Source organism: Scomber japonicus, chromosome 3 (assembly GCF_027409825.1).
Source record: "Scomber japonicus isolate fScoJap1 chromosome 3, fScoJap1.pri, whole genome shotgun sequence".
In the NCBI taxonomy this organism is placed as follows: domain Eukaryota; kingdom Metazoa; phylum Chordata; class Actinopteri; order Scombriformes; family Scombridae; genus Scomber; species Scomber japonicus.
In genome coordinates, this window is record NC_070580.1 from 7,937,935 (window position 1) to 7,950,886 (window position 12,952).

The 12,952-nt window shown below is 39.8% G+C and overlaps 1 protein-coding gene across 2 annotated transcripts in view; it reads left to right on the forward strand.

Annotated features, from left to right (window-relative positions):
- Positions 1–12,952, forward strand: part of LOC128355562 (band 4.1-like protein 1) — a 75,521-nt gene that overhangs the window by 46,509 nt on the left and 16,060 nt on the right. For both annotated transcript variants that reach the window (XM_053315859.1, XM_053315860.1), the window contains exons 5-13: positions 3,143–3,185; positions 3,402–3,477; positions 3,835–4,053; positions 4,437–4,524; positions 4,625–4,777; positions 7,075–7,172; positions 7,786–7,961; positions 8,814–9,016; positions 11,760–11,909. In XM_053315859.1, the coding sequence (XP_053171834.1) occupies positions 3,143–3,185; positions 3,402–3,477; positions 3,835–4,053; positions 4,437–4,524; positions 4,625–4,777; positions 7,075–7,172; positions 7,786–7,961; positions 8,814–9,016; positions 11,760–11,909 (1,206 nt within the window). The remainder of the gene's footprint in view (positions 1–3,142; positions 3,186–3,401; positions 3,478–3,834; positions 4,054–4,436; positions 4,525–4,624; positions 4,778–7,074; positions 7,173–7,785; positions 7,962–8,813; positions 9,017–11,759; positions 11,910–12,952) is intronic.

The window sequence follows — 12,952 nt, forward strand, 5'->3', positions numbered from 1 at the left end:
CTCATCTACTGTTTGCCAATTGCATATTATAAACTTAGTTATACAAATATTTCTCAGAGGCAGAGTTGTTCTGGAGGCAGAAATAATCTCATTGGTTGAGTTAAACCTCCATGGACCGAAGCCACGAGCCACAGTTTATCAAGAAAACAGATAATAAGAAAAGTTTGGTCCAACTGACTATGGAGACAACTTCTTGCATTTTTTTCTTTCATAACCAGGAGTTGGAGGGTGAGCAGGCTAGCTTACCTTTAGCCTGTAGCCATAGGCAGGTTTTTAGTTGAAGGTCAGCCAGGCTAACTAGCTAATGTAATCAGTATGACTAAAGTGTGTTTTTTTTGTCCTCCAGCAAAGGTGTTGGAAGGTCAGTCTTACCAAAACAAATTACAGAAAAAACTCACTTACTGCTGGTGGTATAAATGCATTTATTTTATGTATGTTTTGACTCTGAAATATTACATTTATTATTTAGAAATACATCCTACTGCAGAGTTGGGTGATAATCATATGTGGGCCTCTCACCATGATCATCTTTTCACATTCATTTAGTCATTGAAACCACATTATTTATACAAAAATACTGATCAGTACAGCTTTAAAAATCTGGACTTTGAACAGTGTTGATAAAAGCTTTATTTTGAAGAAATGTGCCTATATTTTATATGGAAAGTGTTCTGACAGTTCTGCGCAACAAGACAGACATGAGCCATATAAAGCCAAAACTATCTGTATGCCTATTAGACATAAGTGAGAAATAATACTGTTTTTCTTTGCTGAAATTACCCTCTAAGCTTCATTGTATTATCTTTCGCTCCTCGTATGGTTTAGTTTGACTTTGTCTCAAACACTGTTCTTCTTTGTTCTGTCCTCTGAGGTTTAATTATTTCTGCTTCTGATAAGTGTGTACATACATTAAACTCCAATCAGCTCACAAATCATTTTGACATTTCAAATAGAAGGTCTTGAGATATTTCCCTCTGATCTTTGTTGACTTGTCAGTGTGCACAGGCCGGGCTTATGATCACGTAATTATGTAATCCACACTGAACTGATGGATGCTCGCTGTCGACTCACATGAGAGCTCTTTGGTAGATGTGGGTTTTGGATTTTTGACTGATGCAAGCATCCCTTTAGGACAGGTATGTGATTTCACAACAGGCTACAGAGAAACCTCCTTTTGAAGATAAGAAAGATGACAAGACTAAGTCCCTTTAAACATCTGGAGCATATCCTCTGTCACCATCATCAGCTTGTGCATGCTTCATCAGCTCACATGTTGGGTCTTGATGCCTGTGTGACGGCTGAGGCTTTGCATGGAGTATGATCTTGGCCCATATAGACACGTTAACTGAGGTGTCACAGAGGTAAACTGGCGTCGAGGTTCAAATATTTTCTCTCTTTGAGTGCAGGTAAGGCTACGGCTTAGATCAATATGACAGGCTCATCAAAGACAGGCTTATCAGAGCGCAGCTTGAGCGTACTGTCTGGGGTCATTGCTGATTGGTAGTCCAAACAAGCCTGAGAATTGAAATGTCATTTCAGATGCCCTTTTTTCTGTCTCAGTTGGGAGAGAGTGGATTCAATCTTCGCTCTTCGGGAGAACATTTATTCCGTGTGATTGCTTTATGAACCAAGCAAGAGGCAAACTTCGAACAGTCAGTGATAAAAAAAAGTTCTGTTTTCTGCAGAGAAAAGCAAAGCGGCAGAGAACGCCTTACTAATTGACTGCTCTTTGGCCTTGGCTGATACAAGATGGATTCAGGGGGGCGATAAATGCCTGTGGCTCATTAAAGTCTTTAGCAGCCTGATTAAACACTGGAGTATGCGTATTTGTGCCTGTGTACGTGGGTGCGTGGTGCATGTGTGTGTGTGTATGCAAAGGCACAGCTTACATTTGCCAGAGATGCTTGCAGCTTGCCCACCACGGCCACGGGTTTGTTCTTTGCTGTATCAACCTTTCATGCTCCTGATTCCACTCTGAGTGATGTGGTACCAGTTTCCCAACAGACTCAGACATTAACAAGCAGCTGCTGTGTTGTATTCAGGTTAGTGCAGATTACTGTCAGCTCTCTGCACCACAGGCAGCACAAAACTACTGTGTGTTGCATTCATTCAACACCTGCTGATGTGTTCTCATGTGTGTGCAGGGATCAAACTGACAAATGATATTATCTCCCATTACTGTAATTAAGTAAACTTGTCTGTTTATTGTTTTCTTTTAGTTTCATGATTCATTTTAATTACATTTTATACAATACCTGTTTGATTTGAACAGTAGTGGAATATCTCAACTAACTATTCAATGGATTGGCAAATATGACAGGTGCTGATGGACCCTAATGATGTTGGTCTTACCCTGATCTTTGCTCTAGCACCATTAGCAGGTTAAAATAAAAAAATAAAAAATATTCAGGGAAATATCTCAACATTTGCAAGATGGCACAAATGTTGGTAATCACGTGTATCCTAAAGACTGACAAGTTTTGAAGGTGTTTTGACAGTTATTGGATGTTGCTGAAATGTGGCACAGACATGGTTATTATCATTGCTGTCAGTAATACATCATCATCATTTTCATCATTATGATTCTATGTAGTGCTTTTCAAGGAACTCACAGATGTTTTACAAAGATAAACTAAAAATAAGTTGAGTTATCATTTTTTGTTCTCTCTTTTTCTGGAGAAATCTTTACAAACTGTTTGATGGTGTTTGTTGGTAAGAACACTTGAGGGAAATATTTCATTACTTGCTGTCAGTGTGTTGCTGTGTGCCTCTGAACAGCATGATTTATAGCTTCTGTTACAAGTGAGAGAAATGTTCACCGCGCCACTGATGAGATGCACCCAATCAGAAATGGCTCCCCTATTGGTTAAGCGACTCACTGCAGGATTCAGGCGTTAAGAGATCAGATAGGTAACCGGCTGCCAGTGATTTTACTACACAATGAAGAAACAGATGCTTGAATTAAATCTGCTCTCTGCATGTTTGAAAGGCTCAGCACAGGAAAGCTCCGTTTCTTTATTTAACCATATGGAGAAGCTTTCATTAGGAACACTGACGGCAATTAGAGCAAAATGTGATACTGGGGAGAGCATTAGCCATGTTTCCAGTCTGCCCTGTGTGAATTCTGCCTTCTGTCTTTCAGAACTGGTTGGACCCCTCCAAGGAGATCAAGAAGCAGATGCGAAGTGAGTGTCTTTTCCAAGTAGCTGAGATGATAAATATTGCACGGTTTAATTAGTAAAATCGTAAAATTTGATTTTCTGACAGACAAACTAATGAAAAGTTCTGTGTTAACCTAATAAATACACTTCCATCATTCATTTCTAATTACATTTTTATACAATTTTCCTAAGCCTTACATGGTAGTTAACCTCTCAGCTCTCTTTTTAATCTCTCCGCAGATTCTCCTTGGCACTTTGCCTTCGCTGTCAAGTTCTACCCTCCAGACCCTTCTCAGCTCACTGAGGATATTACCAGGTAGAATACATCTTTACCACACACACTCTTACAATATAAAGAGTTGTAACTCCTCCGGCTGTGCTGTCAGAATTAATCAAAGGAGAAAAGCTCACGCATGTCAGTTCTCCAGATGATTTGCTTTTTTTATGTTGTTAAAGATGTGTTTATAGAAACATATTATAAAAATTTACATGGCATATTTGCCCCTGTGTCAAAGCAAACCAAATCCCTCTCTCCTTTCGAGGATTAGACCTGGAATGCTACTAACTGCCATGGATTAACTGCACTGAATACTTGTTGGAGCTTGCCTTGGCTCAGGATTGTTTAACTGCCAACACCCACCCTCCTCAACCCCCCTTTTGTCTCATTTGACAGATACTACCTGTGTCTGCAGCTGAGGGATGACATGCTGTCAGGTCGACTGCCGTGCTCGTTCGTCACTCACGCCCTCCTGGGCTCCTACAGCGTTCAAGCCGAGCTGGGCGACTACGACCAGGAAGACCACGGCTCCGACTACGTCAACGATTTTCGCTTCGCCCCCAATCAGACTCGGGAGCTGGAGGAGAGGGTGATGGAGCTCCACCGAAACTACAAGTACTACTGCACACACAGTTTTTTTTCAATCAGATTTCATCTATCCACAAGTCTCTTGGGATGATAGGCTGATGAGTTCTCCCCTTGTGTTGAAATGCTCCAGCTCATGGATGCCATCAAATTGCTTTACCATCTGTCATTGAGATGTACACAGTATGAGTCTTGCCAATGCAAGACACTTTTGTCAGTTTGAGGGTCTTAACCACACTCTAGTTTGGCATTGTTTGTTGGCATACGCCCAACCGTACTGCTTGGAATTTAGAGTTGAATATATGAGACATATTACCAAGATAGTTCTGCTCCCACTGTGAAAGATTATTGGTGTATTATTTAAGAAGGCCTGTTGGTGTTGGCTACAGATATTATTGTTATTCTGCCTTCAGGGGTATGACTCCAGCAGAGGCTGAAATTAACTTCTTGGAGAATGCAAAGAAACTGTCAATGTACGGGGTAGACCTTCACCATGCTAAGGTTGGTTGTTTCTTCAGTTTTTTTAATTTACGTGAAAGTTGTTTTTTAAGGATGCTCATGAAACATTTCTGCTTCTTTGCTGTCCCTTTTTCAACTGCAGGATTCTGAAGGGATCGACATAATGCTGGGTGTCTGTGCCAACGGCCTGCTGATTTACCGTGATCGGCTGAGGATCAACCGCTTTGCCTGGCCAAAGATTCTTAAAATCTCCTATAAGAGGAGTAACTTCTACATCAAGATACGACCTGGAGAGGTACGCAGTGATGATGGATAATTAAAACAGCACTCCATCTATTTTATACATCATACATGCAATGATAAATCGATTATAGATGCATCTTGATGTCTCAACATTTTTAATTTATAGACATGATTTTTTCTCAGTTCTTAGTCCACTAAAATACAATATTACACATAACTGGCAGATAAGACAAATAGTCTGCAGCCTTTTTATTTTAAGAAGTTAACTGCATTAATTAATTAATTCATTGGAAAGCATCTTACCGCCTCCTGCCTGTATGACAATAACAAACTGAGGGGGAGGTGGAGTGCTCGGCTGTGTTATTAATGCCATGTCTCCAGCAGTGGAGAACAGCCTCTCTGTTGAACTGTTAGCTCGGGGAAAAGACAGCGCTGTTCAAGATGCTGAGTGGGTGCAGGGTTGTTGAGGTGAATCAGGCTGAGCAACGAGTTATTTTCTTTTCCTTACAGTTGGTTTAAGTTGTTTAATGCTGTTGTGTGTCGGTCAGTCAGTCTTGTTTGTTTGCTGCTCCACTCTGCTAACGCTAGCCCATTTACAATACACTTAAAGTTCTTCTCGTAAAGGTCATGATTTAGTCATTAAATGCTTTCTGACTTTTGTGAAGATAAACTCTACTGTGTGCATGCTGCAGACTGTCTGGGTGCTGCACTGCCCTCACAGTTTAGTTCCACCTTTTTCTTTCTGTCAACATTATGTTACATTTAGAAAATCAACTTTTGCAAATCAATGCAGAATTGTCCACGCCTGCATATAAAAATCCATTTTTTCCCCAGCCCATAGACACTACCAATCTATAACAGAAATCCTGCATAATAGTTTGCAGCTGTGGAACTTTATAGGCCTGAGTGTTAACCAGGCAGGAAGGGTCAAGCAAAGAGATCCTATTGAGTGTTAATATTGGATTCACTGTTTTTTTTTTCTTTGATTCATACTGGGAACTAAAAGTTTTGAATATCTAAGCCTCTGCTGACCATTTTTGACAATTCTTTTTTAAAAACCATCTCTCACAAGTTCCTCAACTTTATTGAAATGTAATATTAACACACTAGTGTACCCTCTCAAAGGAATAGTTTGAAATTTTAGGAAATATGCATATCTTTTTTCTTATTGTATTTGTATATAGTAAATATGAAGCTACAGCCAGCAGCCTTAGAATAGAAGTTTTGTTTTAAAGTCTTGTGGTGTCTCTGTTGGTTGGCCGGCAATCTTATGGTGATGACTCCAGATTGAGAGTTGTTGCGCCCAGCCAAAGAAACCTTATCTCCCCAAAACCACAACATGTCATTTTTACACTTACAAAGGACATACAAACAACATATTTATTATTGAGCTTTAGAGGTGCTGGTAGGTGGATTCCTTTGTACTGAGCAAGACTTGATATTTTCCGTTGGTTCTGGTCTTTATGCTAAGCTTAATTAACAGTCTCCAGGCTCCAGGTTCATATTTAGCATACAGACATGGGAGTGGTGTCGAACTCTCTGTGAGAAAGTGAAAAACATATTTCTCAAAGTTTCTAACTATTCCCTTAAGACATGACTTCGGCTTTTGAACAGCAAAAGCTGATGCTCTGTTACAGCTGTTACTGTTGAAAGCCACAGCACAAATGGAATTGTGGTCAGTTGTGCTAAGCAGAAGGCTGTAAAATCCTCCTCCTTATACCTCCAGCTTTGCTCCTCTGCATGGTCAGGGTCTATATTCTAGCCCTCCTCATTGTGCTGTGCAGCACTGCAGCTTATCATCCATGCTGAGCCTCAGTGTGACAGGCTGTCTGGGCCAGGCCCAGTCAAGTGACAGAGCCGCACAGTGAGCCTGTGATCGAGCCAAATAAAGAGCCCCTTTTAACAGAGCTGCTGCAGCTGCAGCTACAGCCAGAATAGAGGGATAAAGAGTGTAAATATAGAGCCATGAAATACTTTTCCTCCCTTTTGCTTCCAGTGTCTGAACCTTGGATTTATCCTTCCTCTGTCTTGATCTTGTTCATTTTGTCCAATTTGCAGTGGTGGGCTTATTGCAAAACACAATCCCCATTCTAAAAGTATTTGCTTATGTTTTGACTTATATATTGTGGCAGTAGTGTTAATACCAGCATAAAACAATAGCTGCTTTATTGATTGGGTTCAGTGTTCATGTTGGTATGAGGTAGTATTTTTACTGCCTTTTTTATGAATGTATCGGTTGCCCTAAACTGTGGTCCACCGAGAAGTACTGAGGTGGCCTACAGCAAAACATGAACTTCACCTTCAGCTGTACTTTCCCTCATATTTCTCCCTGTTGTCTTCCCTCTCCAGTACGAGCAGTTTGAAAGCACTATCGGGTTTAAGCTTCCCAACCACAGGGCTGCAAAGAGGCTGTGGAAGGTCTGCATTGAGCATCACACCTTCTTCCGGTAAGAATTGATCTGCTTTCATGGTTAGAAGGGTTTCCTTTCAGAACCAGAAACCAGGGCAAACAAAACATTTCAATGAGTACAGCTCATCAGTTCATAGTACAGCACTTTGTTAAATGTACTGTAGCCTCTCTACAGCTATTACGTTCAAGGCCATCTCGGCTTTACAAGCGATTTTATAATGAATACTGATTCAGCTTCAGAGGAATATGTAGGAGGTACGACATGACATAACAATGCATACATACAACAAATAAATGATACAGCTAGCAATGTAGCAACGATGCCAGAGGCACTTACACTAGTGAATCTAGTTGATTTTTTTTTCTAGCCTCAAGGTCTTAAGTTGTAAATTTAATTACATTTTCTACCTGCTGCTGGCTGCTCTAAACCACTGAGGAAATCTTAATCACATATCACCTGGCAAGAAACAGCTGGCCAAAGATGCTTCTAATGTGTTGGCTTCCTCTGGGAGCAGAGGTGCAAAATGTGAACGCACAAGCTAGCTTGAAATAGACTTTCAATTCCAATTCCAGCACTAGCCCTACTGTTATTGTCCAGCTGCTTTCATTACATGGTTAAAAACATTCTCTGATGGTTTTTGTTTTCCCAGGTTGGTGTCTCCAGAGCCTCCTCCTAAGGGCTTCTTGGTGATGGGTTCAAAGTTTCGATACAGCGGAAGGACGCAGGCTCAAACCAGGCAGGCCAGCGCTCTTATAGACCGGCCTGCTCCACATTTTGAGCGATCCACCAGCAAGAGGTATCTGCTCTCCAGGAGCTTGGATGGAGGTAGGAACCTCATTACTTACGGAGGGTCTAAAGACTATTTAAAAAAGAGAAGCATCTCAGAGATGGACCTTTAAAGGAAAAGTTGGGAAATATAGCTTAGTTGCTGACTGTTAGACAAGATTGCTCTTGTCGGTGTACTAAATATGTAGCTGGAGCCAGGAGATGGTTAGCTTAGTATAGAATAAAATAGTGGCAAACTATGGAGCCAAATCTGGGCCATCAGTTTTCTCTATTCGAAAAAAGATTTGAAATGAAAGTCCAAGTTTTGATATTGAAAAATACAACAATGTATTCAAACATTTTTAAAAAGTGATTTTTTTTTCAGTTTGAATGTAATTTTGATTCATTTCTGGAATTAATTTTCTATTTAACTGTTTCAAATCTTATCTTTTAAGTTTCAGATCTTTTTTTCTTTTTTTCAGGGCCATGAAATAACTAAGTTAAAAGAAAAAGATTGGGATCAAAATAATTCCAGAAATGAATCAAAATTATGTTTTGTTTTTTTAAAATACTTTGTTGTATTTTTCAAAATTCAATATCAAAACTTTCAGGACTTTCAGTTTCAAATCTCTTTTTCGATTGAAAAAAAACTAATGGCCCAGATTTGTACCTAAACAAACAAGATGCTGATTTAAAGTCAGCTCTGTCTTTGGACAAAGCCAGGGTGTCTGTTTCCTGTCTTTATACAATGTTAAGTTAGCTGGCTGCTTGCTGTAGCTTCATATTTAATGGACAGATATCAGATGTTTCTCAGCAAGCAAGCTATTCAGTACATTTCCTCAAAAAAACATTGCTTTTACAAAGCCATATAAGTTGAACTCTTGTTATAATTGAGCATCTTGTTGCCAGCAGAATTCTCACGGCCTGTATCAGCCATGTGTGAGAACCACGACGGCCTCTCCCACCGCAGCGTCAGTGAACAGCGTCGTCTCCACAGCCCCTCTGTGGATGAGCAGGAGACGGAGCTGGAGCCCAGTTTGGAGCAGGACGAGGACGACAAGGACCAAGAGGACGATGATGGCAATGTCACTCCAAGCAAAAAGAAAGAAATTATGGTATCGTAAATTTCTTGCGACTTTTCAAGAATTTCCAATTGTACCAAACATATATATAGATACAAATATGATGAACAGAGGTTAAAGTCAACTTGAGGACAGGGAGATGGCAGGGACTTCAGGGGTGCTGCTGTAAATAGGTGCAGTGCAAGCTTCTCAGGGCAGTTGAGGCTTATCCAGCATGGGCATAACACTGTGGTGGCTTTGCTGGATTTAGCATTTACTAACTCTTCTCCTTTCACTCCTATTCACTCAGGCTTATATGCTTACACTGCACTGCTCATAAATCCTGCTAACAGCTTTACAGTTTTTAACCCCTTTCTCATTGTGCTGAGATAGTCTTCTGTTTCTAACATCCTTTTTCTTTTTTAACTCCTGCTGGCCAAAAGGAGGAGGCAGGGTCACCAGTTGACAGTAAACAGGAGGTATTTTGTTGTCCGGTGATTTGGTCTCTGTCTGTTTGTGTACCTGTCTTTGTCCATCCATCCTTTTTTTCTCGCTCCAAGTAGGCCTCTGTTTGTCTAGTTGTATCTCGCTCTCTCTCTGTCTGTCCTCCACTGTATTTGTCTGTCTTAGTGTGGCAGTCAACAATATCATCACAGGAAAAAAAAAACGATGTCTGCACAAGTTGTGTCTCAACGTATTTGTCATGTTTAAGCATCCCAGCAGACATTTGACAGACAGTGCTTGGTACACTGGAGACAAAGTTCAGCTGAAGTTGAATTTTCACAATTAAGACACTGAGTTTATATAAGAAAGAGAATTCTATCCTGATTCACAATTAATAAGAAGCTATGAGAACTAACTCAAAAAACACTCAACTTGTATTTCAGTGCTATATTTGCACACCATCTGTTCAATTCCAAAATGTCTCCTGGGATGTATTTCCAAATAATATCCAAATGATCAACTTTGTCTTGGCATGGTAACAAGTGGCCAAATCAAGCTTTCCAGTCTGTCAGTCTGCCTGTTTCCCTTTATTGACTATCCTTCTACCATCCTGTCTGCACCTTGTTCCTGCACTCTCTGACCCTGCACTCTTCACCTCCGACCCCTGTCCCGCTTGCCCATTCTCCTGCCCCAACTCAGCTCTCTCAGTTGGACCAGGAGACCACACCTCGGCACAAACAGGAGGTACAGGTCTTCAGCCCTTCAGTACTGTGTGGTGTGTGTACCGCTGTTCCTAAGGGATTCTTTTTTTACAGATTGAGATTTGTCTGCATCCATTTCCTTGGATCTTTTGAAATGGTTAGGAGATTTGAAAAATCTACCAGCCATGAGCAGAATACTTTTAAGATTTAGCTTTGAAAGTCTCAGGTGAAATATTCCTCTACTGTAGACATGAGGTAGAAATGATCCCTTTTACTCCCTAAGTGCCTGTAAAGCTCAATTTTGGGATATTTTGCACTCTATTCTGTGGTGGAAGAAGTACTCAGATCATTTACTTGACTAAAAGTAATGATAAAAAATGGGAAAAACTCTCAATAACAACTTTAAGTTTAATATAATCAGCAAAATGTACTTGATGAATCAAAAGTAAAAGCACTTGTTCTGCAGAAAAATGCCCCCTGTGACCCAAAGCTGGTGTTTAATATGGATCAGAGTCTATCTTCCTCTGTTCGGTTCTTTCCTTTGAATTTATTAGCTTTCATACAGCCTACAGTATAAGTACCACTTAAAGTTAAATAACAGCAGTATTCCCTGCATTTTCTATAAAATGTGGGTAATGAAGAATATTATTCCATTTGCACTTTATTTTAATGCGGCCATTCTTTATTCTGTCTTCTGTTTAGTTTTCTGTAAATAAGGATCAAAGTGGTTCTCAGAAAACCTACAATACAAATCAAAGCTGGTGATACTTGAAAACATGTGCAACATATTTTAGGCCTAGAAAATATAAGGAACCATAAACAATACAAAAAAAGAATGAAAATGTTGACTGCATTGTTGTTCTTCTACAAATGATATCTTACATAATGATCCACTATATTACATTATTATGAGAAGGTTAGAGGGGTAATATCTCCTTGCTGGTTCAGTGGAACAGATTATAGACATCTGAAACATGATATGGAGACTCTTTGTCTGCCAAAACTGTCAGGAACCACTGGATTCATCTTTTGCAATGAATTGCATTCTATAAGCTTATTATACATATTTTAAATAAGAAATCAGAGCATGTAAACTAACTAGTAACAGTTGTCAGAAGGGTATAGAGGACTAGAAAATATGATATTTCATAGCAGGGGCATAAAGTAGCAGAAAATGGCAATTATGTTCAAGAACTGTACTTAAATAAAATACATAATTACTTTCCACCATGCAAACAAACAAATGTAGAATTTTAATCAGCAATCAAAGTTAATAGGAGTTGCATATTCATTTCTTCATTCTTTTATTATACTTTGTAATGAGTGCCTTGATTGTTGTTTTCATTTGTGTCTTAGAAACTAATTCTGTTATTTGTTATTTGTTTTCTGTGGGTTTCAGTAGCATCTTAAATGTCATATCTCCATGGGCTACAGCACAGACTGGTAAAACACCAGCATAACCTCTAGTTAGCATAAGCAATTTGCATTGCATCTTATTCTGTGTGTATGCTTTATTATCTTATACTCAGTTATGCATATCCGACGGCAGCGTGTGATGTGTTGACATGAGCGCCGCTGATGAAGAATCCTGCTAATGCATGCCCTTTTCTTTTTCTGTCTCTGTCTGTCTTCCTCCATACGTTTCCCCCCAGTTTCTGGATAAATCACAGGACGTCTTGTTGAAGCACCAGGCCAGTATCAACGAGCTGAAGAGAGCCCTGAAAGAGCCCAACAGCAAGCTGATAAACCGTGAGAAGCACCTGTCAGGGACCTCCCCAACCGGCACGCCAGAGAAGAAGGCTGTGAGTTGGGGATCAAGGCTGGGGATGAGGGATGGAGGTCGGGGTGTGTGGGCTTTCAGGTCAACTGTGGTCAATGTCTCGAATCCAACGAACTCTGATGCTTGACATTCCATTAAAGGGCATTGATGTCCCAGTCTGGCCGCTGTCATGTTGAATTCCTCCTTTGGCTGTTTGACTCAAGGCAAAATGGACCATATTAATGTCTCACTTGCAAGTTTTTTTTTGATAAGAGTCCTCTTATCATTATCTTTGAATATTTCAACCCTTAAGATATACTGCACCGGTATGACTGGAGACAAGAGAACAAATAAGAATGATTGGTGAAGGTAGTTATGGTTATACAATTTTTTGTTCAAACAGGTATCTCCTGAGCAAAGATATTACTGCTTACAGGAAGAAACAAAAACCCTGCAGTTTATTTTAAGATATGTGTTTCTCTTGTGTGCCAGAAGAATTCAGACAATATTTCTGAGGTATTTGAAGATGATTGACAAGTAGCACAGAAGGAAGCATCTTAGTGAGATTGGCTTCAAGATGTTTTTGAGATTTACTCAATGTGAGGCACTTGAGAAATACAGTAATTATCAGTTATCTTTTTTCCTTGACTGCCTAACAGAGACACAGTTTTCTTTATGCCAGCTCTTGAGCTTTGATCACATTTTGTTAATTCCGCTATTGAAGACATAGCGAATAGATTGCAGTTTTCAGATAGTATAGATCTGTCTTTGTGGGTCTTCAGACAGTGTCTCATGCTGTCTAGGACAATCAGATTATACCCATAGAATGTCAAACATTGTCTGTGGGAGAAAATCTAATCTGCCGTGTGTCTTATTCCAGGAAAGGAGGGTGGGGTATTATTCTAAATGACTGACAGTCGAAGGCTTGGGAAGTCTTGGCGTTCTTGAGTGTTTCTAAGAGATTGAATGTAACTCAACCCTTTGATGTAGTTAGAGAAATAATATTTGCATTGCAAATGTCTACTGATTTAGTATTGTGGATTTAGTGGCTGCCAGGTACATGGGATTGCATGTTTTTAGTTTCAA